The following is a 26,351-nucleotide window of genomic DNA, read 5'->3' as shown; positions in this document are numbered from 1 at the left end:
CATACCAATTTGAATAGCTTGGTACAACGACAACAATCAAATGACATTACCTCCACGTTTTGTTGTTTCACAGGTGGCTCGACTTTATGCTATCAATACAACTTGTCACCATGGCCGAAGGGAAAACGGCATACTAAGGTAATAATCGCAAATATATAATAAATTGATGATTAACATAATCCTTACAATAATATATCACAAGAAAAATATATAATATAGCATGTTATATTATTGTTATCCATCCATCCGTCAAATTTTTTTTCTCGCGGGCATGCTGGAGCCGATCTCAGCGGTCTTCGGGCATTAAGTGGGGTACACCCTGAACTGGTTGCTAGCCAATCGCAGGGCATTAATATTATTATTATTATTATCAGTCATTCATTTATTCATTTTCCGAACCGCTTGATCCTCACAAGGGACGCGGGGGGTGCTGGAGCCTATCCCAGCTGTCTTCAGGCAGTGGGCGGGGGGACCCCCTGAACCAGTTGCCAGCCAATCGCAGGGAATTATTATTATTATTATTATTATTGTTATTTTATATTTAGTTTTTGTTCCTCGCATTTTATTTTTTGTAACTTTTATTTTCATTGCAAAACACTCACGCGCACGCAAACCTGCACACTCCCTCACTAACACGCAGTCGCCGCACACACATTTGCACAACCAAACACGTACACACACACGTGCACGTAACACGCGACACACAAGCGCGCGCACACACACACACATGCTTACACCACGCCCCCTCATCTCGAACCACCCCGCCTGTGGATGTGTCTTCTCACACACAGTGCGTGCCGAGAAGACGAAACCCCCACACGGTCAGCGACACCCGGACGAGCCGGATAGTGTCGCCGGCCCTCGGAGCAACACTGCTGTTTGCGTCTCCACCCCCTCCCTGTCCCTCCCAGGTAAGACGTGTCTCTCTCCCGGCGGGCAAACGGCGTGCGAGGCACACGCACACAAAACAGGCTGGTGTTTTGTTACTGACATATGGCAGCCGCTTTTTACTTGTTCCTCTCGCGATTGTGTGTGTGTGGAGGGGGGGGGGGGTGGATTTCAAAAGGTAGGTGGGTGAGAGGAGGGGCGCGATCACGACCGCAGAGGTTCAACCAGTCACTAGTGGGACCCGTGGAAAGTTCGGCGGTTGCACATGTAGGTGCAATGCAGCAAAGAGACCATTTTCTCACCACGGCCGCTGCTGCATCCACATCAGCAGCAAGTGTTGATGTGGATGATTCTAGACAAGACTATCGTGTCAACTCTTTGCGCCGTCAAATAAATTCATTTCGGATTATTGTTGTCAAACTGAAGCACATCCAAAGCACCCAGAAGCCTTTGCAGGCTTTTATAGCGCGTTCAACCAGGGAACTGCTGAGTTCCAGTGGATCAAGAGTTGCAGTCATTAGTTCCATGTGTGACTGTGTGATGCTGTTGCGCTTCTATGGACGAGGCATGCAACGTTTATTGGGTGTTAGCTTTTATTTTGAAAATCCACAATGTCACTGTATATTGCCTTGGTGTGCAAAGGCAATTAATTGCCTTTGGTGTGCTTGTCAGAATCACTCAGTCATCAAGAAAATGTAGCGGAATAATGAAACTACGACGTCTGATTCCAAGCGGCCAAACACTTGCACACGCCAGTCCACTAACTCTTCTCAAGATCGTAGGCTGTATTTTGAAGATTGCCGGAGCTTGAGCAATATGCATTTCTAACAGCCCTCGACGTTATACAATAAATATGAAGTTCAATTGAGAATGTCACAATTTTGTTGACTCTATTTAACTTTTCAACATTTGACTTAAAATAATTTAGATTCATGTTTTATTGAAAAATCTCAACAGTGTTGTTTTGGCAAACCTCCCTCATTGCGGTGTGTCATCTCAGCTCACACGCTGTTGCTCTCGAGTAACGATAATAAATATAAAATGAGATCAAACGTTAAGTTTCAGTGTAGGAAACCAAAGCAAACCCCCTGAGTGCATTTCACTCGGGCACAATATTGTGCCACAGTGGCTGGTTTGCAGGCTGTTTGATGCTGAGCAAGGGGGTGCGATGAATGTAATGCCGTGTAACCATGAGGACAACTGCATGTGGAGCACGCGCCAGGCTGGCGAGGGAATAAAGGGCTGAATAATGCAGGGGAAAAGCCTGCAGGAAACTCCCTCGTCTCTTGACTGTGGACTTAGGGGTTGACTAGAGGTCAGTGCATCATCACAATAGTTGGCATGCCCGTCAAACGCTCGCATATACGCATGCGCGCGCTCTACGGGGATTCTGCTGCACTGAAAACGTCTTCTGATGTTATATCGTGCGGGGTTCCCCTCCCTCCCACACACCCGGTGCCTCCCCGTTCGCTTGGTATGCAGCCCCAAACCTCCCGCAGCCTCAGCCAGACAGCGTGTCTCCCCCTCGTTCATCCAGCCCGTGAATGAATGCAGATCCGCGACGGGTATGATGAATGCATGGTTTGCTATTATTTTCATGTCTAGCGTGTTGAATTTGATCAATGGTCTGTATAGTCTTGAAATCCAGGAATGGGTTGCACTACTGAACAGCAGCGTCATCGATTAATTTTGAGGCTGGAGCAGTTTGCCGCCTCGACAGGTTGCACAAGAAATGGAAACGGGAAGGAGGACGTTGATTTTGAAGACGTAAAGTTGATTCCTACTCTGTTTTCTCTGTTGACTGCCAAGCTTGCAGATACAGACCATTTGTTGCAATACCACCAGAAATGATGGGGGCAGTGTTGCGAATCACAGTGACTCATTTTCAGAAATGTCAAATATCAATTATGACCGAATTAGATGAAGAATAATCCGACGAAGGGTTGACAGTTTGACGGTCCCTAAATACACGGTTCATCGAGACGCGCAGCAGGTACCCATATCGAAGGGAACCCCCTCCTCTGCCACCCGCTAGAGACGCACAAAATCGGAATCATAACAGCCAGTGAGTGAATACTGAAGCGCTAACTATTCTTGTCAGGGGTTTGCCATCGGCACTTGCCGCCCAAGAGCGTCGTCACCATTTATATTACTCTTGCGCTTTGCTGTGTGTTTTACACGAGACTTCAGCGCGTCACGCATTCTTCATCATCTATGTTGTCAGGTTGTACAGTGTGTACGGGACTTGTCGTGCGGTGGCCCGTGGCGATGGTCAGTCGGGAGTGAGATGGTGCAGCTAGCCGCAGTAAAACACACAAAAGTGGGGGAAATGCGGCCATTGTCGTGATATTTATTCAACAGAGGCGTCGGCGTTTTGACTGTGCAGAAAAGTCAACACGACCGGGTAGCTTTCATGCTTTAGGTTTGCGATTAATAAATGTGTTGGCGGGCGTCACAAGCAGGGTGCAGTGGTGAGTGACACACTCTCAAAAATATTTGACTAGTACATTTGATTTTTGGTGTTCAATGAAGTGAACTTGAAGACTTTATTACGCACTCTCGCTTTCTGATTTTCATGCAAAAAAAAAAGGAGTTGTTTCGTCGCCGAGTTTTTGAGAAAAAAAAAATGTTCCCGTAAAATCCCGACTGTTTTGCAACAAACAGACTAGATTTGTGTTATTGACTTTTTATGTAGAAATGATATTTTTTTTCTTACTTTTTCTCATAACGTTGTACTCTTAACGCAGTGAAATCACATTTTGTTTTGGTAACATGATGCCACCATTTTCATTTTTGGGGAAACCCAACCCTACTGCATTTTCTTGAAACATTCCATCTTTCTGAAAAAAATTTTTTTTTTGTTAATGTTACATATTTTTCATCGAAATATTATGAGAAAAAATAACAACAAAAAACATTCATTCTAACTTTTTACTCATACTTTCGACTTTTCGTGATGACACCGTTACATTTATATCATTACCACAAAACAACAACAACAGCTTTAGTAAGATTGTAAGATTTTTTTTTAAATTAAAAAAAAAATATTCTGACTGGATTCTTGAAGTTTTCCACTGATTCCTCAGACAAAAAATGATGGCGATTAATGACATTGAAATTATTCTACAAATTATTAAATTCTTGCAAATTATTTATTTGAGTACTTTCTGTAAACTGATAACTTTCCAATTTTTCCTTAGAAAATATGACATTATTTTGGGAAAAATTGGGGCATTAAAAAAAAAAAGACAATTATGACTCTTTGAATATCCTTGCCACTTTTTCTTGGAACATTGTGGCTTTGTCAACATCCTTTTTTTTCTAGAAAAATTCAAACTTGAGTTTAGTCACATGGCAACATTTTCTAGAGATTATTACTTGATTTTCGGAACTTTGCAGTGATTCCGAGAAAACTCTTTGTCATTGTAGTATTATGACTCTGGCTTTTTTTTCTAGAATAATACAGCATGATTTTATTTTCATCTCATTTCAACATTTTTCTCATAATATTGTCACTTTTCCAGTTTTTCTACTTTTTTTTTCTGTAGAAAACAAATCTGACTTTTTTTTCTTCTAACAATGCATCTTATCACATCTTTCCTCCGAATAACGACTTTGCAACATTTTCTAGGACAAGAAATCTAACTTCATTCCTACATGACTGAATCTTTTCTGGGGAGGGAAAAAATATACGGTATATATGTGTGTGTCTATATATATATATATATATATATATATATATATATATATATATATATATACTTTTCTGTCATCTCATTGGCGTCTGACAATACCGTCCTAATGAAAAGTGCATTGAATGACTGGCGCCATGTAATAAAAACCGAATTGAAGAGATCGACTGCCTTAATGTCGAAATTAGACCGATGAGCGAGGGTGCAGGCGCCCGTCCGTCGAGGTCAACGTAATACTGTCTGAATAAAGATCGCAGATGCAGCGGTTGCCTAGACGATGTAAACTGTTTAGCGCACCGAGATGAGGATCAAGTGGAGCACCTCTCGACCTCTTTGTTGAAGAACACGGCGGCACGAATGCGGCGCCGTGATATACGAAAGGGGAAATGCATTGTTATCGTGGCCCCTTTGGCCGTCTTCCGCCAGATGTTAGCGTCAGACACAAGAACGTGCGCAAGCATCTGCTTCTGTCACTATTATGCCATCCGGCGTGCCACTTCTTGTCCAACTGTGCAAATATGAGCAATCCAAATCTGTTTGGGTGACGGCAATTTTTTTTTTTCTGATTGACTTCACAAGCAGCGCAGCCGTTGTCGCAGTTTGGATAGCGAGAAGTTGTGATCCTCTTGCCTTCTTTTCGTGAAAGACGAATGTGAAGTTTATTGAACCAACATCCTGTGCTAGTCCTTCCTGGAATACAGTCAATTGTTTGATTTGTAAACGAAAACCCAATGAATTAGGACAACTGCAAAGAGCAAATTCATACTTTTCTGCTTGGGTAAACCTTTAAACAAGTCTTCATGCAGCCGGTTTGACCTGCATTCATGCTAATCTGTTTCAGCATAAAGAATAAATGAAGACGCATTTAACCTTATTCATAATGAAGACATTTTGTGTGTTCCGATGATTCTCGGGGCTAAGTTGTCTGGGGGCTTTGGAACTTTGGAAGATGTAAATGCCAGGATGCAGATCCCAGGGGCTCCCTTCAGGAGTCAGGCCCGGAATTTGGGCACCATGGCGAGCGCCTGATGGCCGGTGAGGCGATGTGGGTCGGCCCGCCCATGGGCTCACGACCTGTGGGTGGGGCCAATGCTCAGAAAAATTAACGTTAAATTAAACATAAATGAATACAGACTACGATAATTGGCAAATCATGCTCAACCTCTATTTGTAAATATATTTCCATCTCGACTTAAAAGAACAAGCAGGAAATACATGAGTAAAAAGTCAAATCAGTGCATTTTTCTTTCCTTGCGTCAAAAACGATCAGGGGGCCCCTCACGCGTTACAATTGAAGGGAATGAGAGAAGCTGCTATGATTGGCGGCGACTCGAGTGTGTTTGCGCCCGCAATGGCAAAAACCAGCCTTGTTTAAATTGTGCTGGCTTGCACAAAAAAACTTTCTACAAAAATACCAACACTCGGTCGAATCCACCTCCGTGCAGATTTAGGCTGCTCGTCGTGCCAGACCTGGTCCTGAAAATAGAGTCCATAATGTGAGGCAGATTGACTTTTCTAGGGAAAAAAAAATCTCTTAGTTTTTGACTTTTTTTCTCATCATATTTAATTTCTTATCATCTACTTCATTTTCATCATATCTTGACTATTTTTTATTTTGACACACAGTATTTTAACTCTTTTCTGTTTTGATTTTCTTGTCAGGGTCCCATTACGAATGCTAACTGGGAAACGGACTGGAAAGCTTTTAAATTGTTCAACCTTTTTGTCCGACCAGGTTTTTCTACACAACACATGCACAGCCACTACCTCAGGTACAACAATACACTTTTGTCCCTTTTCCGAAATAATAACGCCCACTTTTGATTGACAGCGTCGGCGAAGCATTCATCTAACAATTAGTTTGTGATTGTAGCTGTAGTTCACAATGAGGTACAACCTCACAGCATCATCCTGGCAGCTTTTCCACATGAGTGAGAGAAACACAAGGCACCACCATTTCCATGTTATCACTTGTGCAGCATTGATGATTGATGACCAATCAAATAGCAGTATGACACTTTTAAAAGCTGCAATTTATTCCATTTATCACATCCGGAAGCAGTGATCCCGGACAGATTGCTCACACTTTTCCCTCCATCTCCCCATGACTGTAATGATTATTAGGGTCATTATCTTCATCTCGTTTATTGTTTGAGGTCGGAGATACAAGCCCACAAGGAGCACATGAGCCATGATGCGTTTACGGCTACCGTGTTTTGAAAGACGCCAAGCCGGCTTGTCCGGAGCCCCAATTAATATTCAAGAGTGAGCGCATTGCTTATCAAGGCGAGGTTGCGAAATTGGGTTAATAACATATAAACCTGCTCTCAGAAAATAAAAAATAAAAACTCCCCAAACATGAAGCAAAAAGGCTCGTAGTGGTCCGCAAGCAACAACTTCGATTGTGAGAGATGCGTGTCATTAACCGGAATATATTAATTGTTGTGATTTTTGTTGCAAAGTCCCGACGGAGTGACTATTCAATATATTAAAATGTTTGAAGGTGTTTCTTGAAAATGTTCTTATTTTGAAACGAAGGCATTCGACTGCTTTTGCGGCTGAAATCCTTTCCAAGGTCGCAGCACTGACTCATGTGTCCAAGTCAATGTGGAGCATCCTTGTCCGCCCCTTATTTCGACCCCCCCCCCCCCCACACCCTCCTCTTATGTTGATCACATCAACACAGCTCACTAAACCAATCATCTATTTTCCTTCCTGTGGCCCCCGCCTCTCATTATGCAGCTCATTTTGGGGAGGAGTGGCACTCATTTCCTGAGCCAACGCCACCCTCTCTTTGCTTTTAATTAGTGGCCAAAAGGACACAAACAAGCCCTTAAGGGGACGAGGTTCAAGCGGGTTGACGTGAGGGCGCTGAAATTGAAGACGTGTTGACACAGCAACAACCACGAAACAAAACTTTCGTCCTTGGGGTTTAAGAAAAAAAAATAAAAAGACAAATGCTTGTTCAGAAAAATCACAGAAAAGGGTGCAATACGCATTTCAGCAAGTGGCACTGGTGAAGCACAAGTACACCAAAGTAGCCTGGATTAAGCTAATTGAATTTCAAAGTGTGACTTATCGAAGTAGAGAAAACAGAGATGGCAGAAAAAGTACACAGCGTGCTGGAGTAATGATGACTTTGTCTCAATTTACTCAATGTGAAATTTGGCCTTGTGTAGTTGAAAACAAGGTTATCGCGGTTAAGATATTTAATTGCCGATACCACAAGGTGATAGCAAAGCACTACTTTTGTCTGAATGACTCACTCCTCTACTCACGCCAGTGTAGTTCCTCAGCAACGCAAGGCACTAGCTTTGTCAAAATGAAGCTCCTCAACTCGCTTCACCATAGTTCCTTCCCACCATGATGGCACAAGATGGTGCGGAAGCAATATTTTTACCTAACATGCTGACTTGCAGGTGACATGGTGGTCGACTGCTTAGTACGTCCGCCTCACAGTGCAGAGGTGTGGGGTTGGACTCCTCTGTGGAGTTTGCATTTTCTCTCCGGGCCTGCGTGGGTTTTCTCCGGGTACTCCGGTTTTCTTCCACATTCCGCCCGCTTACCCTCACAAGGGTATGTTGGAGCATCTCCCAGCCGTCTTCGGTCAGCAGGCTTGGTACGCCTTGAACTGGTTCCCAGCCAATTGCAGGGCACACATAGATGAACAACCATCCATGCTCACAATCACACCTTGGGACAATTTAGTGTTCCATTAACCTGCCATGTGTGTTTTTGGAATATGGGAAGAAACCAAAATACCCGCAGAAAACCCACACAGGCACGGGGAGAACATGCAAACTCCACACAGGAGCAAGAATCGAACCCTGCACCTCTGCACTGTGAGGCGGATGTGTTAACCATAAGCGGTAACCCCCCCCCCCCCCCCAAGTCAAAGTTTCAAGTATTTCATCAAACCTCGCTGCTAATTACAGAGCTTTATGTTTGGTCGAAACATTCCTCTTTTTTTTTTTTTTTTAAACGTTACACAGTAAATGACTGTAAAATTATTATTTTTTTACTGTTGAAGTCAGGACATTGATTACTTCTGGCAGCTCTGCAAATTTCCAGGTATTTACAGTATAATGTTCGTCTTCAGCATTCGCCCGCAGGTCCCATGCAGCGTGTTCCTGGAAACACAACACGGCTGCCGGGCGTCGTGGAGAATTGATTTAGCGCGGTGGGCCCCAAGAAGCAGCTTAGAAACGGGGCATTATTGACCTCATCTTGATGCATTTTTAATGTTTTCAACACTTGGTCTCGCCTGTGTGCGAATATACGTGTGTGTACGATGTGTTTGGGTTGCTGACTGATGACCTGCTGGTTCTTGGTCACCAATTCCTGCGTGAATTATTCAGGAGGAAGTCATTTGCGTCAGAGGGGTGTCAATTACCACTCGACAGCTGCAATAAGTGCGATTTGTAATCTCTCATGGCAATCACACCTTATTAACACTGAAAAAGCGTCAATCGAATGAGATCACTGTGTGGGAAAAAAAAACAAATTTGACTTTTACAAAGATGGCAACATTTACGTTTGATTGACGCAGTCAGATGTTGTCGTCACTCCACTGTTCAATTCGTTCCACGTCCAATCACTCTCAAATTAACGTTCCCCATTTATTTTAATTCAACAAAACCACCCCCAAAATTTTTTGACATCTTTTTTTTAACATATACAGTACTCTACACTACTGCACTTGCTAGAAACACAGTAATAGGCTCATTAAATACAATGTGAATAACTAAACACTTTTCCCAACATTTTCTGCTTTCATTTACTCGGCATTGTGCTGCTCCTTCCGATGTTCTCACACAGGCTACTAGGGGGCAGCGTAAGTCCATACATACTGTGCATCCATACATTTTAAAACTATAGATCGTAATTGATTGTATTTAGGGCTGCAACTGGCGATTGTTTTAAAAATCGATTAATCTCTCACTTATTTTGTTGATTAGTGAATGAATCAAAATCAACAAATGAATCGTTGCCCTTCGAATGACATCTGTGCGATGAAGTGCAACATGTATTATTTCTCCTCATCATCGTGCCCTTTGCTTGCCTGCCAACGGCAACGCGGACACCTCTGCCGTTTGCATGTCAACATGGCTGATCTTACAACTTCCAAGGGGTCTCGCGCACGTGCCCCCGCAAAGGCTTCAAGTCGGTGACAAAGGACTCATAGGCAGTGAGAAAGAGAGAAAAAAAAACAGGGTGAGTCACGCATTCCTCTGAGCAACGTTTTTATTGTGCGGCTCGCCGGCGCATTCATTGGGGCTGAAAAGCCAAACATTTCTGTCATCTTCTGTTTGCTCAAGAGCACAGCCAATCGGAATACGTTGGGTGTGTGTACTCAGGGAGAGCACACGGGACATGACACCTTCTGTGACACACACACACACATACACTAAACTGAGATTTTACTGCAGAACTCGGCACTTTTCAAGGACCACTGTGTGTTTGGGCCTTGATCAGAAGTACTTTAAATTTTGGTCATTTAGGGGGGGTAGTACATTCCCTGTAATCATTTTCATAAATGATTCCAGTAAACAATAAATGCAAAAATTTTCTGGGGCTAAAATTTTGAATGTGAGTGCCATAAAAGGATCAAAAGTCCAAAGAAGGATTCATTATTTCCTACTTAGAATTAGTCCATTTCTTCATGTTTTTTTTTTTAATCCCAGAAATGCAGGCTCAGACAAAATGCCATAACAAAAATACGTATTGACAGAAAAGCGCACAGACAAAATTACAAACAGAAATTGCTGGTCACAAGGAGCCAGGAAAAACAATGCGAAAACAATTGCACGAAACAAAATAAGAGCAAGATCAAAGACAAAAATCAAATCAATAATATAAACAAATGGGGGAACTAGAGAGCAACGACGACGACGATGAAATAGAGAAAACAACACTTGTGCGTAAACGGCTAACAAGGTCAATAATCCGACAGTGACTAGGCAGCCTGGCAGTCCTTATATACGTGGCAGCAGGTGTGCACGCTGGCTGGAAAGCCTTCCTCTGCCACCTGCTGGAGACACACAAGAAGAGAATCCAAATTCCCACCGTGGCGACTTAAAGGTGAAAGAAAATCTGCTCAATTGATTAGAGTGCAGCTGCAGCTTAGCTCAGGAGGCAGCGGCCCAATCGTTCCGTAATGAAGCTGCGCGGCTTCCCTAATTGGCGTGAAAGGGACGGGACGAGCGCACGGAAGAGGATGTCGCTGAAAGAGGAGGAAACCACGCAGGATGGAAAGGATTTGAGGGAATGAAAAGAAAGTGTTCTCATGTAATAGCAAAGCTGTTCGCAATCAAGTCAACATCCGCAAGGACGTTTGATGTGATGTTCTCGGAGATGCGGTATTTTATTTCTACCGCGGTCCCAGTTCTTTTGTCTGTTTTGTGTTGAGGTTCAAATGCCGTTTGGCTCAAGGGCTACGGGTTCCCAACCCCTATTTGCAATTTGAGATTCTTACCTCGTCATGAACAAGAAAATGGCAGCCGATCGCTGAAAGTGTGCGCGAGCGTTGAAATGTCACCACCAATTAAATGTGACCTTACGACTCTGACAATCACCGTATTCCGAGATTGTGAAACCCGAAAACGCCAAACCCATTTTTTGAATTCTTGCAAGCATGACCGATTTTTACTTTTGTCCGCTTGCTGTACGGATTTCATCTCCAGAAGTTCGTACGACGATGTGAAGCTTCAACGGTGACGATGCCAATGATGGAAACAAAGTCGTGTGGCGAAGTAGAAGTCGGCAACTCACTGCATGCGGCGTCGCCGCTCGGCTGATTCCACCGGCTGCGCGTAGAGCCGAGGCAGTGATGGATGTGGCCGATGACCTGAACCTCTCCTTTCTGCTGGAGCACGAACGAGATAGCATCCTGAAAGTGCTGCAGAAGGACGAGAAGCTGAGGAAGCGAGAGGAGAAGAGGATACGGTGAGAATGTTTCTTCACGGGCTCCTAGCTCTTATGAAACTAAACCAGTGAATGCAAGGGTGTCAAACATACGGCCCGTGGGCCAAAACCAGTAGAGGGTTTATCTGGCTCACAGGATGAATTTGTCATTGCGGTAGCAGGGATTGGTGAGAATTTGGCAAATGATTATGCTCATGTAGAAAAAGAAGTGTAAATAATTTCTTGACTTTCAAACATTAATCAAATTTATTGTGCAATAATGTGTTTTTTTTTTTTTTTTTTTAGTCCCTTCATATAAAACTTTTGTGGTCAGGTATGAATATACTGTATGTTACAAATCACCAAGAACGAAAAGTTCCTAAAACTCCAGTGTCTAAATGGAGTGGGTTCAAGACCCTGCCAGAGGTAGAGAACTTCTGATAGGTCCTAGAACACGGAACCTCTGTGGTGTTTCTCACATCTGATCGGCAGGTAACTGACACACATTTCTAATGTACAGAATTTTCAGGAGAGTTTACTTTTGATTGGCGGCGATTGGAGTCGGCCGAGTTCACGCCCACAACGGCGCAAATTGCCTTTTATTAAATAAACCAGCATGCGCATGTCTGCCAAAAATCTCCTCATATGGTAACACAAAAATAGAGCCCATCGTCTCTTCAGCGTGTCCCGGTTGTCTCACCTCACATGGGAGGTGTCCAGGAGACATACCCAAGCCTCCTCATCTAGCGCCTCTTAACAGCAGCTCTACTCTGAGCCTCTCCCGAATGACTGGGTCACACCGCAAGATACCTGAACTCTTTCACTTGGAACAGGATCTCATTGCTGACCACCAGGGAGCAATCCATTATTTTTTTTTCCAGCTGAGGAACATGCCCTTCGATTCAGAGATGCTGATTCGCATCATCAAATCTGACTGGAAAAGTTTAGTTCAAGACATTACAAGTACCAAAAATTCAAATTAATTGTAATTTGAGGTAACAGTTTAGCACGGCTTAAATAGAGCTTTACATCGGTGGTGTTAAAGTTCCAGGACTCCCTACTTCTGATTGGAGCTTTTCAGTGCTAGAAAATGCCAAGGGCCTTGCCAAAGGTTCATCAAACTTTAAGTCAAAATAGACAACACACGAATCACTATAAGGTGATGTCAGCGTGGGGTGAGAATGTTGGCTCATAGGCTTCATTTCTTTTTTTTTTCATTCAAGCTCTCATGTCGGTGCGTTTTCCCCAACAGGAAGTTGAAAAATGAGCTGCTGGAGATCAAACGCAAAGGCTCCCGGCCACCGCGGGAGTCGGCTGAGCGCCAGTGCGCCCGCTGCATCAAGACGCTGGGCCTAATCTTTGACCGCGGCGAGCTATGTGACGAGTGCCAGCTTCGCGTGTGCAGCGAGTGCCGCGTCTCCGCTCCAAAGCGGCGTCAGTGGAGGTGTAAGGTGTGCGCCAAGATCTCGTAAGTGTCCGCTAGATTACTGTGTGTCTGAAGAAGCTCACCCAACATGTTTTTTTGTTTGTTTTTTGTTTGGTAGCTTGTAGGCTTTCAGAATCAGAAATCAGAACACAAGACCAAGGCGAGTGCTTTATTAATTGTGTCGCTGAGATGAAAAATGATTACAAGTTAAAATAAGTTAACCACAATAGAAACGTAAACACAAAGACAACCCAATTAAAATGCAAAAGTGAGGTTTGGTGAGGTGTACAGGAGGGGTGAGGTCACCCATGATTGACTATTGATCTTAGTCGTAGATCTTTGCAGCTCATTGGTGTGCCACTGTGCAAATCAGACTGTTTCCATTACGTGCGCAGGGAGTTGAAGGTGGTGACAGGCGAGTGGTTCCTCGAGGAGCGATCAAAGCGCTTTGAGCACAAACTGTTGAGCAGTGACGTGGTTAAGCAAACAATCCTGAGCAGTCCGACAGGTGAATTTCACTCAGGCGCTCGTGCTTCTGGTCTCGCCTTTTCTAAACCGTGTCCATCCCTCGTGTCTTTTATCCCAAGTCACAGAGGATAAAAAGTCCCCGGAGAACTCAACACTCCGTCCTGACGGGGCGAGAGGCGATACGCCAAAATTCAGCAAGAGTTCCAAACATGTTGTTGATGGACTGAGAAAGAAAGGGTAAGACTGAAGAGGGGGTTTTTTTGTAAGAAGTGCTAATACAGTGTATGTTAAAAACAATGTTCACACACTTCTGAACCATCTTAGGAGATATATTAGCAAAAACTTTGCCAACTGCCTTAAAAGACTGACCACCTAACTGACTGACTGACAAATGAGTGTTTGGCTCACTAATGAACTACCATATTTTCCACACTAAAAGGCGCACTGGATTATGAGGCGCACCTTCAATGAATGACCTATTTTGTTATTTTTTTTCACCTGTTGGACGCACCGTATTATAAGACGCAATCTACAATGCATCCACTAGATGGAGCGACGCTCAAGGAAACACCGACAGAATGTTCAGAAGTCAGTGAAATTTATTTAAAACAACAGCGACACAGTTCACTTAGCCAACAGCAAGTTATAAAATTGACTTGTTAACTTTGAACGTTCTTGCCGCTGCTCTATTTCCGTGTTCAACTGCGAAACCGATCGCCTTAAGTTTGAACTCTGCGTTGTAAGCGTGTCTCTAGCAAGGAGCCATTTTGGGGGGGGGGTCGACATATTACCGTAATGACCGTACACAAGGTGCATCGGATTTTAAGGTGCGCCGTGAGCTTTTAGGAAAATGGAAGGCTTTTAGGTGCGCCTTTTAGTGCGGAAAATGCGGTAATTTACTTCTCGAGTTGACGAATTGTAACCAACCAACTAACTGGGTAGCTAAGTGACTGACTAACTGACTGACTGATTGACCGACTGAGCAGCTTAACTTTCTGAGCGACTCAATGACTCACTGCCAAACAAACTGCCGACTAAATTGACTTACTGCCTAACTGACCAGCTGATCAAAATGGGATAGTAATGCTCAGTATTGTCCGAGCTTCCTGCAAACACAAATCTCCATTCGTTATGGATGCGTTTGTGTCTTCATGACAGGAGGATGAAAATGGATAAAGTGAACGGCAGGACCTTGAGGTCGGAGAACGGCATCAGTGGCCTCAAATCGGCTTCAGATGGAGACGCTCGGAGCGTGCGAAGCGTTTGCTCCGCTCCAAGTTATCCATCAAACAGGTGTCTGTTGAAAATGAAGTCAACTTCACCTTTGCGGATCCCAAAGCGCAAATATGTGGTTTTTACTGTACTATTGTTCCTGCCCATGAAGGTTTGACAATTAAAAATGGCAATTTACTACTTCCTCTTTGCTCTTGTCAGCGACTTCTCCGGGAAGCCGACAGTGCTCAACAATCGCCGATCTAAAACTCCCGACAGATACTCCATTGCCAGCAGCAACCGGAGGGTCAGGGTTAGCCAACGCAGCACGCAGCACACACACTCACGCACTATCCTCGTTCATTTATTTTAAATTCTACATTGTTTGCACGTAGCCGGACGGAGCAGAAAGTGTTTCCAGCTCCCACTCCAGCGGCAGCGCGCCTGAGAAGAAAGCGACAGGAAATGATGGGGGAGGCTACGGCGCTCCGACTATTTCCGTGTCCCAGGCTTCCGTGTCATCGGGTTGGTACTGTTGACTTATTTTAATGAGATCCCATTCAAGTTTTATATTACAAATGGCTCTAGTAAATAAACGCGTTGTTAAACAGACACTTGGAAGCTTTTAACAGCTGCGGCGATGAAGTGTGCGCGGTTCCTAAATAACTCCAGCTGCCTATAAAAGAGACCGTAAAGGGGCACATCGGTGTATATCACCAATTATATTGATAGCGTGCCAATTCTGCTCAAGCACCTAGCGTAGGGCATCTTGCCAGAATGTCTCAAATGCTTACTGACGTGGTCAAATATGGATGCAGAGCCATATCACGCTGTTTTAGTTCATGCTCAATGTTTTCTTCCTTCCATGCCGAAGTCATTCAAGCGGTGGTAATCTGTAAGGGGAAGAGAGGCACTTTCTGCTGGACTAAACATGACCAGAATCACTGATTTATAACTGACATTAAGAACCAAGCTTCTACTAATTGATCCATTAAGCTTTATGAATTTATTCCCAACAGTTTTTTTTTTCTCTCAGGTTAGTGTTTGTTTCTCTTGGCTTTCTTAATATTTTAGCTTCTATGCGCTGTTATGTCAAACTCATCTGGCGACGGCCTTCTGAATCGGTCTTGCTGAACAACATGACTTGAATTAATGACAACGTCCGTGGACTCTTTCTTTAACCAATCAAATTTCCCGATTTCAATGACATCAGCAATTTTCTGTACTCCTATTGGTTGGTCAGAGCAAAATTTATTCAAGCCAAGTTCTACGTCTGTAGGCATCTGCAACCGTTAATACTTTAAATAATCAGCATCTCCGCTTGACATTATGAATTTTTAAAATCTTTTTATCATCTTAGTAGATAAATATTGAAATCTGAATGTTTTATTATGACGTGCGTGGCATTGGAACATAATCAACGATCGACACTTGGGCCATTATATTGGTGGTAGTTTTCTACTTGGGGCCCACTAACTAAATGAAGGACCATCACGTCAAGGAATCATGCTATTCTGGACCCTAGAACAGAAGAAGGGGTTTAGGTCAACCACCGATTTAGTGATAAATTAATTAAAGAGGTGTGTTGTAATAGTTTTGGCTATTTGTGCATTTACATGTGTCTTGTTGATTTGTATTTGTTTGTTTGTTTGTTTGTTTTTTTAGAACGCCGCCGATTATTTTTTGCTGCTGTTCCCATTCACTTCTGTATAAGGCACCGCCGTATGATTTAGAGTTTGGCATTCACATCCGCATGTAGGGTATTTGTTATTCATGTACAATTGCTTTTGCAGCTCATTCTGCCCAATCTCATGTTGTAAATGTGGACATGGATATTTGGGGATATTTTCAGTATTTATCACGAAGGCCAATACAGTCAAACCTCAGTTTTCGTCCATAATCCGTTCCAGAAGGCTGTTCGAAAACTTTTGGTCGAAAACCAAATTAGTCGGTTTGACTGTACTCTATTCCTCTCTTTTCAATCAGATCACAGTCGCTCCGAGATGGACCTATCGGCTGCAGGTTCAGAACTCAGTGATGACACCTTCAGCCTCAGAAGCTGCTCTGTGCCAGGTCTCACTGAGACGGTAAGTAGCCTAACTCATGGAACAGTAGCATGTGTGTCGTCCTGCAGTCCGGGCTTTTGGACCTTTTTTTTGGCCTTTCTACATCCAACATTTACATACACAATTAATGCAAAAATAAATTATCGTTGTGCGTATACTCATGGCTGACTTTATTTTTGTGGCCATGTTTTTCCATTTATGTGCAGCATAACAGCTCAATGCCGTTTCACCCTGTTTTAAAGCAAACATTAACAGTTTAGATTGTTCAACTCAGCTAAGATTTTGGAAGTGTTATTTATTTTGTTTTCAAACCTCGACACATACTTATTGATTTTTTTTTTTTAATGATTTTTCAACTGACGTGACCAAATGTGGTTCATTGATGACAAATGAGGATTTTTCTCTCATTCGTTTTGTTTTGAAGGCAAGCGTTTTTGACCGATAGTTTAAGGCTTAGACAAACTTAGGCTCTCAGCGGCTTACCGTAGTTGTCAAAGAGGCCAAAAAACGATCACACGCGGTTCTGACTCGTCTCATTGACTTTATGGAAGCTGGCTGTATGCGTGCGCACACGTACACGCGGCAATGCAGCGACCAGTCGCGTTAGGAGGGCCCCACCTCCACCTGACCTCACTTTCAACGTGATGATCCATAGGAGTTCTCCGACCAGGACGGCGAGGAAGACATCGACGCCCTGATGTCGGCCCACAGTCAGACGGCGGGACGCCACCTCGGCAACGCCGTCTCCACGGTAACGATGCAACCTCTTTTGAACCTCCACAAAGTGCACATGGCGGGGGGAAGCGTGAATATATGCAACCTTGCGTGCAGTGCAAACATGCGTAACACCTGCTGTGTGTCTTGGCCGTGTAAATAGGCAGGGAGCTTGAAGGCATCGCAAACACTATCCTGCCGCTCCGCACACAGGGCGCCGAACTCAACAGTTTTGTTTTATGATATCATAACATTGGTTGTGGCGTGCCTGAGAATTATATCCACCGTGCAGCACATTGATTGAGGGCGTGGGTGGAGGATGTGGTGTATCGTAATACACGCAATGAGCACACAGGATCTGCTATGACGCAGACAAACAGTACCGGAGGCAAATTAAGTTGAAATGTTTTCAAGTTACATTATCAGACAGGAAAAAAAAAAAAAAAAGATGTCTGAGCGTAAGGGACACGCAATCTAGTCCGGCGCTGCTTGAGCTCGAGAAGTGGTTCTCAAAACGTTTTACCCCAAGTACTGCTTCAGAATCATACGAATCTCTCGCAGCACTTCCATCATGACCGCCATAAAATCCAGCTTTCTGACAATGTTCATAACGTTCATAAATTGCTGCAAGAATACGGTCAATGTCTTGTGAGATAAAAGTTGCGTCATTCCAACCAGTCTCAGTCTTAAAATTTGTGATTAAAATGACAAAATTATAAGAATGAAGCGTTAAAAATAAAATTGGATTTTATGAAAAAAAAAGTCATATTTTCTTCCAGGAAAAAAAGTTTTTTTTCCAGGAAAAAATTTATTGCAAGGAAAAGGTAGTTCAAGAAAAAGTCGCAGCCTCTTGAGGAAAAAAAAAAGTAAGTGAATTGTGAGATTTTTTTTTTTCCTCAGGAAATGAATTGAACCAGAGAAACTTGTGTTAAAAAATATCGCTTCCCAAGTCACTTATTTAATAAAATTAAATCTTAATTTGACATTTGTATATTTATATAACCAAGTGACATCACTCGCTTTCAAACGGTCTCCCACCTGTTTGTTTTAGTTGAATAACAAATGTTTTCACTTGTGATTAAAATGTGAATAAGAAAATATTATCATCAGGTTTGGAATTGAACAAGTATTGTACTGTATTAGTGATGCCCAAAAAAAAATATAAAAATATTTTGGCTCCAATACTGTTGGAATTTTAGTGTTCTCACATTCATATCGCGCACATTGAGATTGTGAGAAACAGGTTATTGGGATTAGCACTGATGTAAGGCGATTGTGACTCAGGCCTAGTGTGATGTTAGCACTTTAAAAAAGAATCTTTACAAGTAATAGAAAGGCTATTCAAAAGAATTTACAATCGCAGTATAAATATATGGATGTCATGTAATATGATGGGCAAAGCTGAGTGAATACAATGGAGGAAGGGGCCTTCAATTTGATTATGTGCGCTCGCGCTGATATCACGGCCAATTCCGGACGAGGCGTAATCACGGTATCTTGGCTCTGATAATCGCCATGGTAACCAGTTTGATGTTGTTCTTGGACGTACTGCCGGCAATCTCTGCAGTCAGTCCTCTGGGTCCCCGCTGGTGGCGGGGCTTGCTTTGTGCTGAATTTCTGTCTCTTCTACTAACATGTCAAAAAGGCTTAGTTCCATTCTCTCTCTCTCTCTCTCTCTCTCTCTCTCTCTCTCTCTCGCTGTCTTTTTTTTCCTCTTCTTAACTCTTCGCTAGTCTTCCACTCCTGCCTCAGAGAGGAGGTGGGCCTTCCTCAATGTCCCCGACTCAGACGCTGAGACAGTAAGACTCCCGCTCCACTTTTTTCTAATCCAAAGTGCAATGTGAAGCAAATATACAGTCGAGTGGTCATGTTTCTTATTTATGTAGTTCATAGGGGACAATTTCCAGTCAATTAAGTTTTTTACGATTTTTTTTTTTAAGATTTAAAAAATACAAGATTAATAAGATTTTTGAAAATACATTGGCGCCTTGAGATACAAGCTGTCCTCCAGTCGTCTTTTTGCTTTGACTTGTGGGCAAAATGTCGGCAGTGTAGTTTGAACTGAACATGAAAAACAAAGAGTTAGATATGTATTCAAAACAACCACACAACTTAGTTTTAACATCTCCCAGTTCCGAATGCTAACACAAAGTGGGAAACGGCATGGACGAGCTAACGGATAGCATCGAGAATGCACAATATTTAAAACAGCGCTACTGATGGGACGGGGGTGCATGGGACACTTCCTTACCAGCAATGTCAGCCATCTAGTAGTGAATTTTGATATTACAATTTCAAACTATGCAGTTGCACCCCCACCCCCCTCATTTTTTGAGAAGGGAAATTAATCGAGGCGTCACCCATAGCGTGGGTTGTCAGTTGGCCATCCCTGTGCTAGAGGAATAAAATTGTACTCTATTCGTTGCCGTCAAATGTAAACTGCTAGAAGGGTTAAAAAGAAGTTATTATAAAGTTTGGGAAATGGGTGTCCTCCCGACAAACTTTTCTTTCAACAAATTCACCTCACCTCCGCTGCTTCTGCTTTGTCGGCGTCCCCTTGGGCCATCATGGACCTGTGCCTCTCATGTCTGCGCCCACCAGAGTAGCATCAGCAGTATGATGAGCATGTACAGCGAGACGGGTGACTATGGCAACGCCCGCGTCAGTGGCGAGATCCTGTTGAACATCAGCTACAGTTACAAGACGGGCGCTCTCAACGTGCTGGTCAAAGAGTGCCACAACCTGGCCACGGGGGACGAGAGGAGGCAACGCACTGACGCGTGAGATGCGCGCGCGCACGCACACACACACACGAAAACCATCCAACGTGACCCAGCAACACTCGAGTATGTTTGTGTGAGTATGTGGCCATGAATGAGGGAATACCGAGGCACAAGCCAAAACGTCTTCGTCTTAAAGGGACAGTTTGCCATTTTCAAACTGTAGTATGGTTTGAAATTACCCTCACTGCACCTCCAACCCATGCACTCATGATTTAAATTTTTTTGTTTGTTTGTTTAGCTGCAACACCAATTGCCTTAATTCAATAAAACACAGCAGAGCTTTTATGCAGGTTCACACTTTCACCTTTAGAGCGTCACAGTCTCATTAGATCATATTTCGGTACACACACACACATACACAAATAAATAACTAGTGACCGAGTGTGTTTTCTGACAGTTACGTGAAGACGTACCTGCTGCCGGACATGTCGCGCCAAAGCAAGAGGAAGACCAGCATCAAGGCCAACAGCATCAATCCTGTTTTTAATGAGAACCTAAGGGTGTGTGCATTTCATCAACATCTTTTTGCTTCAGCTCCAACTGATGCGTGCGTCTTCTTCTTTGGTCTAGTATGTGATCAGCCACTCGCAGCTGGAAACGCGTACATTGCAAGTGTCTGTGTGGCACCATGACCGCTTCGGACGCAACAGCTTCTTGGGAGAAGTAGAGCTGACTTTTGACTCCTGGGAGTTCGATTCCCAAATTGATGAGTGGTTCGGTCTGCAGCCCAAGGTAGCCACTCCGCTCTTGAAAACGTCTTCCTTCGTAATGTGCCAAAACGCACTCGGAGACGATATGTTTCTACAGCTGGAGAGTAGCGTAGACGCCGCCATGCAGTACAAGGGAGAACTGACTGTGGTTTTGAAGTACATTCCCGCAGAGAAGAACCTCATGCTGCCTCTAGACCAAGTACAAGGTATATTCACAACCGCAGCGGTCCCTTCGGATACAAGTTTCATTCGTTCCGTTGCCACGCTCTGAAATCAGAGCACTCCATTCGGTGATGCTATTATTCGAGTCGAATGTAAAGAGTGAAACAGTTTGTGAGTTTTGATTTACCGGTAATGCTGCCTTTCAATTCACTGTGCCGGGCAAATTGGTATTACGTCAATATGTCAACGTATCATGTATACGTTAGCTGCATTCATGGTTGTCCAACTTAAATGTCTTCAAATCACGGCGGACACAGCATTTGAATCGTTTTATAAAACATCTGATTTTCTACCACACTGTATGAGTGCATGTCTTTGAAAATACGGTAAACATGCTGGCGAATCTTGTAAACTGACTTAAATTGGGGAAGAGCCCATCCAGAGCCCAGACCTAAATCCAGGCGATAGTGTGTGGTGTGAATTGAAAGGGGGCTGTACACAAGAGATGCTTTGTGAGATGCAATGTGGTACATTTGAAGAATATTTGCTTGAAGGTGTGTGCAAAAGATTGTAAAATCAACACTGCATATCTCGTGAATAATGCTCATTTTGCGGGTGGGGAGGAATTGTCCCATATCAAGGGCCGATATTACAGAAGGGGCTTAAAAAACACAGTGCTTCGATGTTTATCAGTACCTATGCAAGATTGTAAAAAAAAAAATATATATATATATATATATATATTTTTTTAAGTACCAAGGCACATTATACACTGGGTGCATGTTATTCACTGGATTCTACACTAGTTTTATTGTATCCGACCCTGGATAGATGGGAAACAGTGTTTTTTGGTGTGTTATTCTCCAAAAAGAAAAGAAAAACACTGTCTGCTTCTTTTAGTGAAGAAGGGCTTCCTGAAGGGCAAGAAGAAGAGCACCTTCACACCACCCAAAGGGGGCATGGTTGAGCTTCTTGTCAAGGGGGCCAAAAATTTAACTGCTGTCAAGTCTGGAGGAACCTCTGATCCTTTTGTCAAAGGGTGAGATCATAATCACACTTCATAAAATGAAGGTTGTCGAAATCAAGCAATGTGTTGGATCATACTGTGCGCAGTTACCTGCTCCCGGACAGCCAGAAGTCCACTAAGCACAAGACGGCAGTGGAGCGTCGCACGGTCAACCCGCATTGGAATCACACTTTCACCTACTGCGGTTTGCAGCCAGGAGACCTCAACAATGTGTGCCTGGAGCTCACCGTGTGGGACAAGGAGGCCCTGGCCAGCAATGTCTTCCTGGGCGGAGTCAGGCTCGGGGCCGGTACAGGTGTGTGCAAGATTGCAATCGGACACCAGCACAATTGGAAGCAGGAGTAGGCCAAGTATAACCGTGCAGCTATAGAAGACGCAGTCCTTTTTTTAAGTATTACATGAATTACATGAAGTAAGATGTTTTCATTCAAACACTTTATATTGTGGAAGATTCCATCAAATGACTCAAATCGAGGAAAAAAAACAACCTCTAACTAAAGTAAAGAAATGAAGTAGATGAAAGAACCGAACCATTTATGATTGTGGGCTGGGAAGAACGATTGTATTTTGAATCAAACAGCAAAAAAAGTAAAATACTGTGTCACAATAGTGGAAAAGGTGTTTGTTATGTACTATTGTCATTAAAAACTACTTGTTACTCTAAAATGGTTCAATGATTTTGTTGTTTACGATGATACTAGTGCAGCGTGTTATACCGGAGACAAATTCCTTGTGTGTTCTACATACTTGGCCAATAAAGATGATTCTGATTCTGATCCACATGGAACTCTTCCAGGCTTATCGTTATTCCAAGACTCTGGACAGATGTCCAGCTTGAATATTTCTGTCGTTTCCAAAAAATATACTCTATCCAGGCCCAAAAATCTAATTCGAGTTTGACTGAGTTCATACCTTTTGATCAATGGCATGCTGGGTTGTAAGTTGTAAGTAACACAATAATAATGGAGGTTATTTTTCGCTACTTGTCCCCTCAAGGCACAAGTTACGGGAACCAAGTGGACTGGATGGACTCATACGGGGAGGAGCAGCGGCTGTGGCAGCGCATGATTGAAAATCCAGAAGTCCCCCAGGAGTGTACTCTCATGCTGAGGGCCAGCATGCGCAAGTGCACCACGTGCACCGCATGAGTCCGAATGGATTACAAGCATAAGACCATGTTTCCACCAGGTAGTACAGCATAGCTTGGAAACCCATCTGGCTTGTTATTTGGACCGTGTTGTACGACTCGGTTTTGTCTCGGAATCAAACTTGAGATGTCGCAACACACAACCCGCGAATGCCCTTTTTCACATCGACACCGCATCTTCCGATTGGATGAGGAAGTTGCAAAAAATTGGTCTTAAAAATAAGAAGAACAAACAAAAAGTAATACAAACAAAATTATTTGCCGATACAACAGGAAATTTTAGCTTGGTAAGATTTCCTTGTCGAGTGAATTCAGAGATATATTTCCAAAGACATTATCTACTCAGTTTGAAGATGACAGGCCCTATTTTCAGGCCCAGAACAAGTCCAGCGCAAAGTGCAGTTCAACTGCGTAGATGGATGGAGTTTTCTTTCTTTTGGTATTCTCAAAGACTCTGCACAGGTAGAAGTAGGCGTAACGGGGCATTTGCGCCATTGTGGGACGGAAAGTAGCTGACTCCCAGCCAGTCGTAGCAGCATTTGCATTAAAGTCAGGGTGGTCCAAGCTCACCTCAAAGAAGAAATAGACTTGCTGGGGTTCGGTGCATGTTTTCGGCTCACGCAAAGTGCGTTCATCCAAGTACATTGCAAGATCTCCCCTTGCGGATTATGTAGTGTGGTACCCAGAACTTGTGAAAGTGGAAACACCAAAAAGACATCCCCTTCCTAATTGTACTGCTTGGTGGAAATGGGTCAAAAGAAGGAGCAATGGCAAGGGAAGAAGCACCAGAAACTTGACAAGAAAGGAGAGCATCTATTTCCAGTCTCACTTTTCCTCCCCCAGTATGGAACAACCGGCCATGCCTTACCCTCGGATCCAAATGTGCCCCACTGCCCTTTTACTCCTGCCAAAAAAAAATCTCAATTTACTCTTCCAAACAGGAAACACAATGCAGCATTCTATCTAGTTTTAAGCACACCCAAATGGGATTCATGCACTCAAATCATTTTTAGCTTGGAGATAGCTATGGCTATCAGAGCCTTTTTTTAAAATTACAAGACATGAGTCAAAGCACTGATAAATTTGGTGGCGCCGCCCTTGTAAGCAAGCTAACTGCTGTGAAGCACATCCTTGCAAGTACAATGAGTGAAAGTGTCTGCTTCATCATAGCTTCGGAGTGAATTTTCCCCGTTTAGCTAGATTATGGCATTCTCTATTGATAAGCTAGCTTTCCATTTCTCAAAATCTCTTTAACACGATAGTAAAGTACCAACAGTTAATGCAAATACAGTTGTGCCTTGATTTAAGAGTGTCCTATCTTATGAGTTTAGTTACGGGCTGTCGCTTAGTCCATTTTTTTTTTTTTTTTGCTTTACTTTAGATACTGCGCCACTCGAGCGAAGTGAAAGACAAAGTGTGATGCTCTCCCATTTGGTAAGGAGAGCCACAGTAAACGATATTATTTCACCCGTTTATTGAAAGGGACAACAAGTCAACTCTACAAAAACATAATGAGAACAGGAGGAGCTTCTTTAGTCAACAACTAACATCCAGATGCTCACAAGTAGACTAACCTACTCCATCTCCTGTTACTTAAAGGCCACGCCCCTTATAGGCATACATCCAACAATCTAATACTACATTACATAAAGTAATTATCGTTCATTAAAAAAAAAACATTACAGTAATTTCTTTCCATTCTCTTTTTGTTTATTTTATTGTGTTGTTTAGCCTTTGCCACAACAAAATTGTGGTGTTTTTTTGGGGGGTGTGGGAGTGGCTAGATTCATGACTAGTAAGTCAAGGTACAATTGTAAAATGTTTGGTACCAAAGTTATTGACAAGTTAGACCATCAGTGGACGTGTCGTCGTCATCTTAGCATGATAATGTTAGCATTTAGCTCAAAGCACCATCGTGCCTGTTACACACAAGCTTGTGCAGTCTCGCTAGCATGATTTAGCCTCGTCTTAACCATTAAATTGAGTAGTTAGTAATTCGTTGATTAAATATTTCTTTGACAACATTCCATACCTGCTTTGAAAAAAAAATCTGGCAAAAGGAAGTACTGTAAGTAAGTACTTGACATCCAGCTTTGATGTAAATGTAGATAACACTGTATCAGTGTGATGCCTTAGCCGCATGCTTGTAGAGGGAAATGCGAACAAAAAAACCCAGGAAGTTTAGCACTGATAAACACACCATTGGTTGACTTTGATAGTGGCGCTTCCATCCGAGGGGCTCACAACTCACAAAAACATGTCGCCAAATAAAAGCTGGTTGAGCATTTTCCGATAACAACGAATGCTAGTGTATGCTTGTGTCATAGTATAGCATTCCTGCACTACTACGACTACTAAGACATGTACAACATGATTTTTGATCACAAGCTTGTGCAATACCCGCCTACTGATTTTTAATGAATAGCATGTTATCTTGTATGTCATGTTTCCAAAGTGTCCAAACTATTTCATCTGGTTGAAAAAATATTTTGAAAATAAAAAACTTCACACAGATTGATTGGTTAACTGCGTGTGATTTGACAACATGAAATCTTGCCCATTTTAATGCTTTTTAAGTGGCATTACCATTTATTATTGTAATAGAAATCACTTCGAACACAAAATGTGTGTCTTGTTTGAGATGTGTGAACTATTTAGTTTCACAAAATAAACATCGACCAAAGCGGAAATGTTGTGAAATATTGCATTCCCAGCCTAAAAAAGGCATATTTTATTTATTTCTTTTTTAGACATACGTGTACTAGCATGGAAAGAGGAGTTTGATAAAAAATAAAAGTTGCCATTTATTTGATTGATGGTTTTCCCCCTTTCTAATTCATTAGTTTAGTTAGTTAGTCGTTATCCAATGAGATACATTACGGTTGGCCACTTCCATGGATTTCTTCAGTTGTCAATTTGGGCAAGTCTTTCTCCTGTTGTCTGAATCAGAATCCATCAAAATATGTCCTGTAAATGTTAATGGTCATGTAGACATTCATTACAGCTACTTCCCTTCTCGGTTTAATGTCACGCTGTTGCGACATCCTGGAATATGTTCAACAGAGTTTTGTTAACATTGGCTTCCTGGATTCTATTTAAAGTGATTGCGTGTGTACTGAGACCAGAGGTTCTGACATTGGATTCTGGGAAAAG

The 26,351-nt window shown here is 42.9% G+C and overlaps 1 protein-coding gene across 7 annotated transcripts; it reads left to right on the top strand.

Annotated features, from left to right (window-relative positions):
* Positions 1-721: 721 nt before the first annotated feature.
* sytl5 (synaptotagmin-like 5) lies at positions 722-25,712 on the top strand. Of its 7 annotated transcripts, none has more exons than XM_052082374.1 (18): positions 722-911; positions 11,264-11,525; positions 12,736-12,951; positions 13,305-13,417; positions 13,503-13,614; positions 14,536-14,670; positions 14,812-14,902; positions 14,985-15,114; positions 16,576-16,676; positions 17,311-17,406; positions 19,103-19,168; positions 19,971-20,149; positions 20,550-20,652; positions 20,723-20,884; positions 20,960-21,068; positions 21,925-22,063; positions 22,111-22,346; positions 23,048-25,712. In XM_052082374.1, exons 2-18 carry the CDS (start codon positions 11,410-11,412, stop codon positions 23,197-23,199), a joined length of 2,256 nt encoding a protein of 751 aa, XP_051938334.1. In that variant the 5' UTR covers positions 722-911; positions 11,264-11,409; the 3' UTR covers positions 23,200-25,712. The 7 variants fall into 7 exon arrangements, with proteins under 7 accessions (XP_051938334.1, XP_051938332.1, XP_051938333.1 ...); XM_052082372.1 differs by having other exon boundaries at positions 723-911; positions 11,267-11,525; positions 13,497-13,614; XM_052082373.1 differs by having other exon boundaries at positions 723-911; positions 13,497-13,614; positions 14,812-14,896.
* Positions 25,713-26,351: the final 639 nt, after the last annotated feature.

Source organism: Hippocampus zosterae, chromosome 12 (assembly GCF_025434085.1).
Source record: "Hippocampus zosterae strain Florida chromosome 12, ASM2543408v3, whole genome shotgun sequence".
Taxonomy (NCBI): domain Eukaryota; kingdom Metazoa; phylum Chordata; class Actinopteri; order Syngnathiformes; family Syngnathidae; genus Hippocampus; species Hippocampus zosterae.
This window is presented reverse-complemented; position numbering and strand designations above follow the sequence as displayed.

Excerpts from the sequence above, each read along its gene's own strand:
- sytl5 (XM_052082372.1), top strand. The coding sequence starts at position 11,410 with ATGGATGTGGCCGATGACCTGAACCTCTCCTTTCTGCTGGAGCACGAA. Across the intron at positions 17,407-19,102 it reads TCGGCAACGCCGTCTCCACG|TCTTCCACTCCTGCCTCAGA; the intron begins GTAACGATGCAA and ends ACTCTTCGCTAG. Across the intron at positions 20,885-20,959 it reads GGTTCGGTCTGCAGCCCAAG|CTGGAGAGTAGCGTAGACGC; the intron begins GTAGCCACTCCG and ends ATGTTTCTACAG.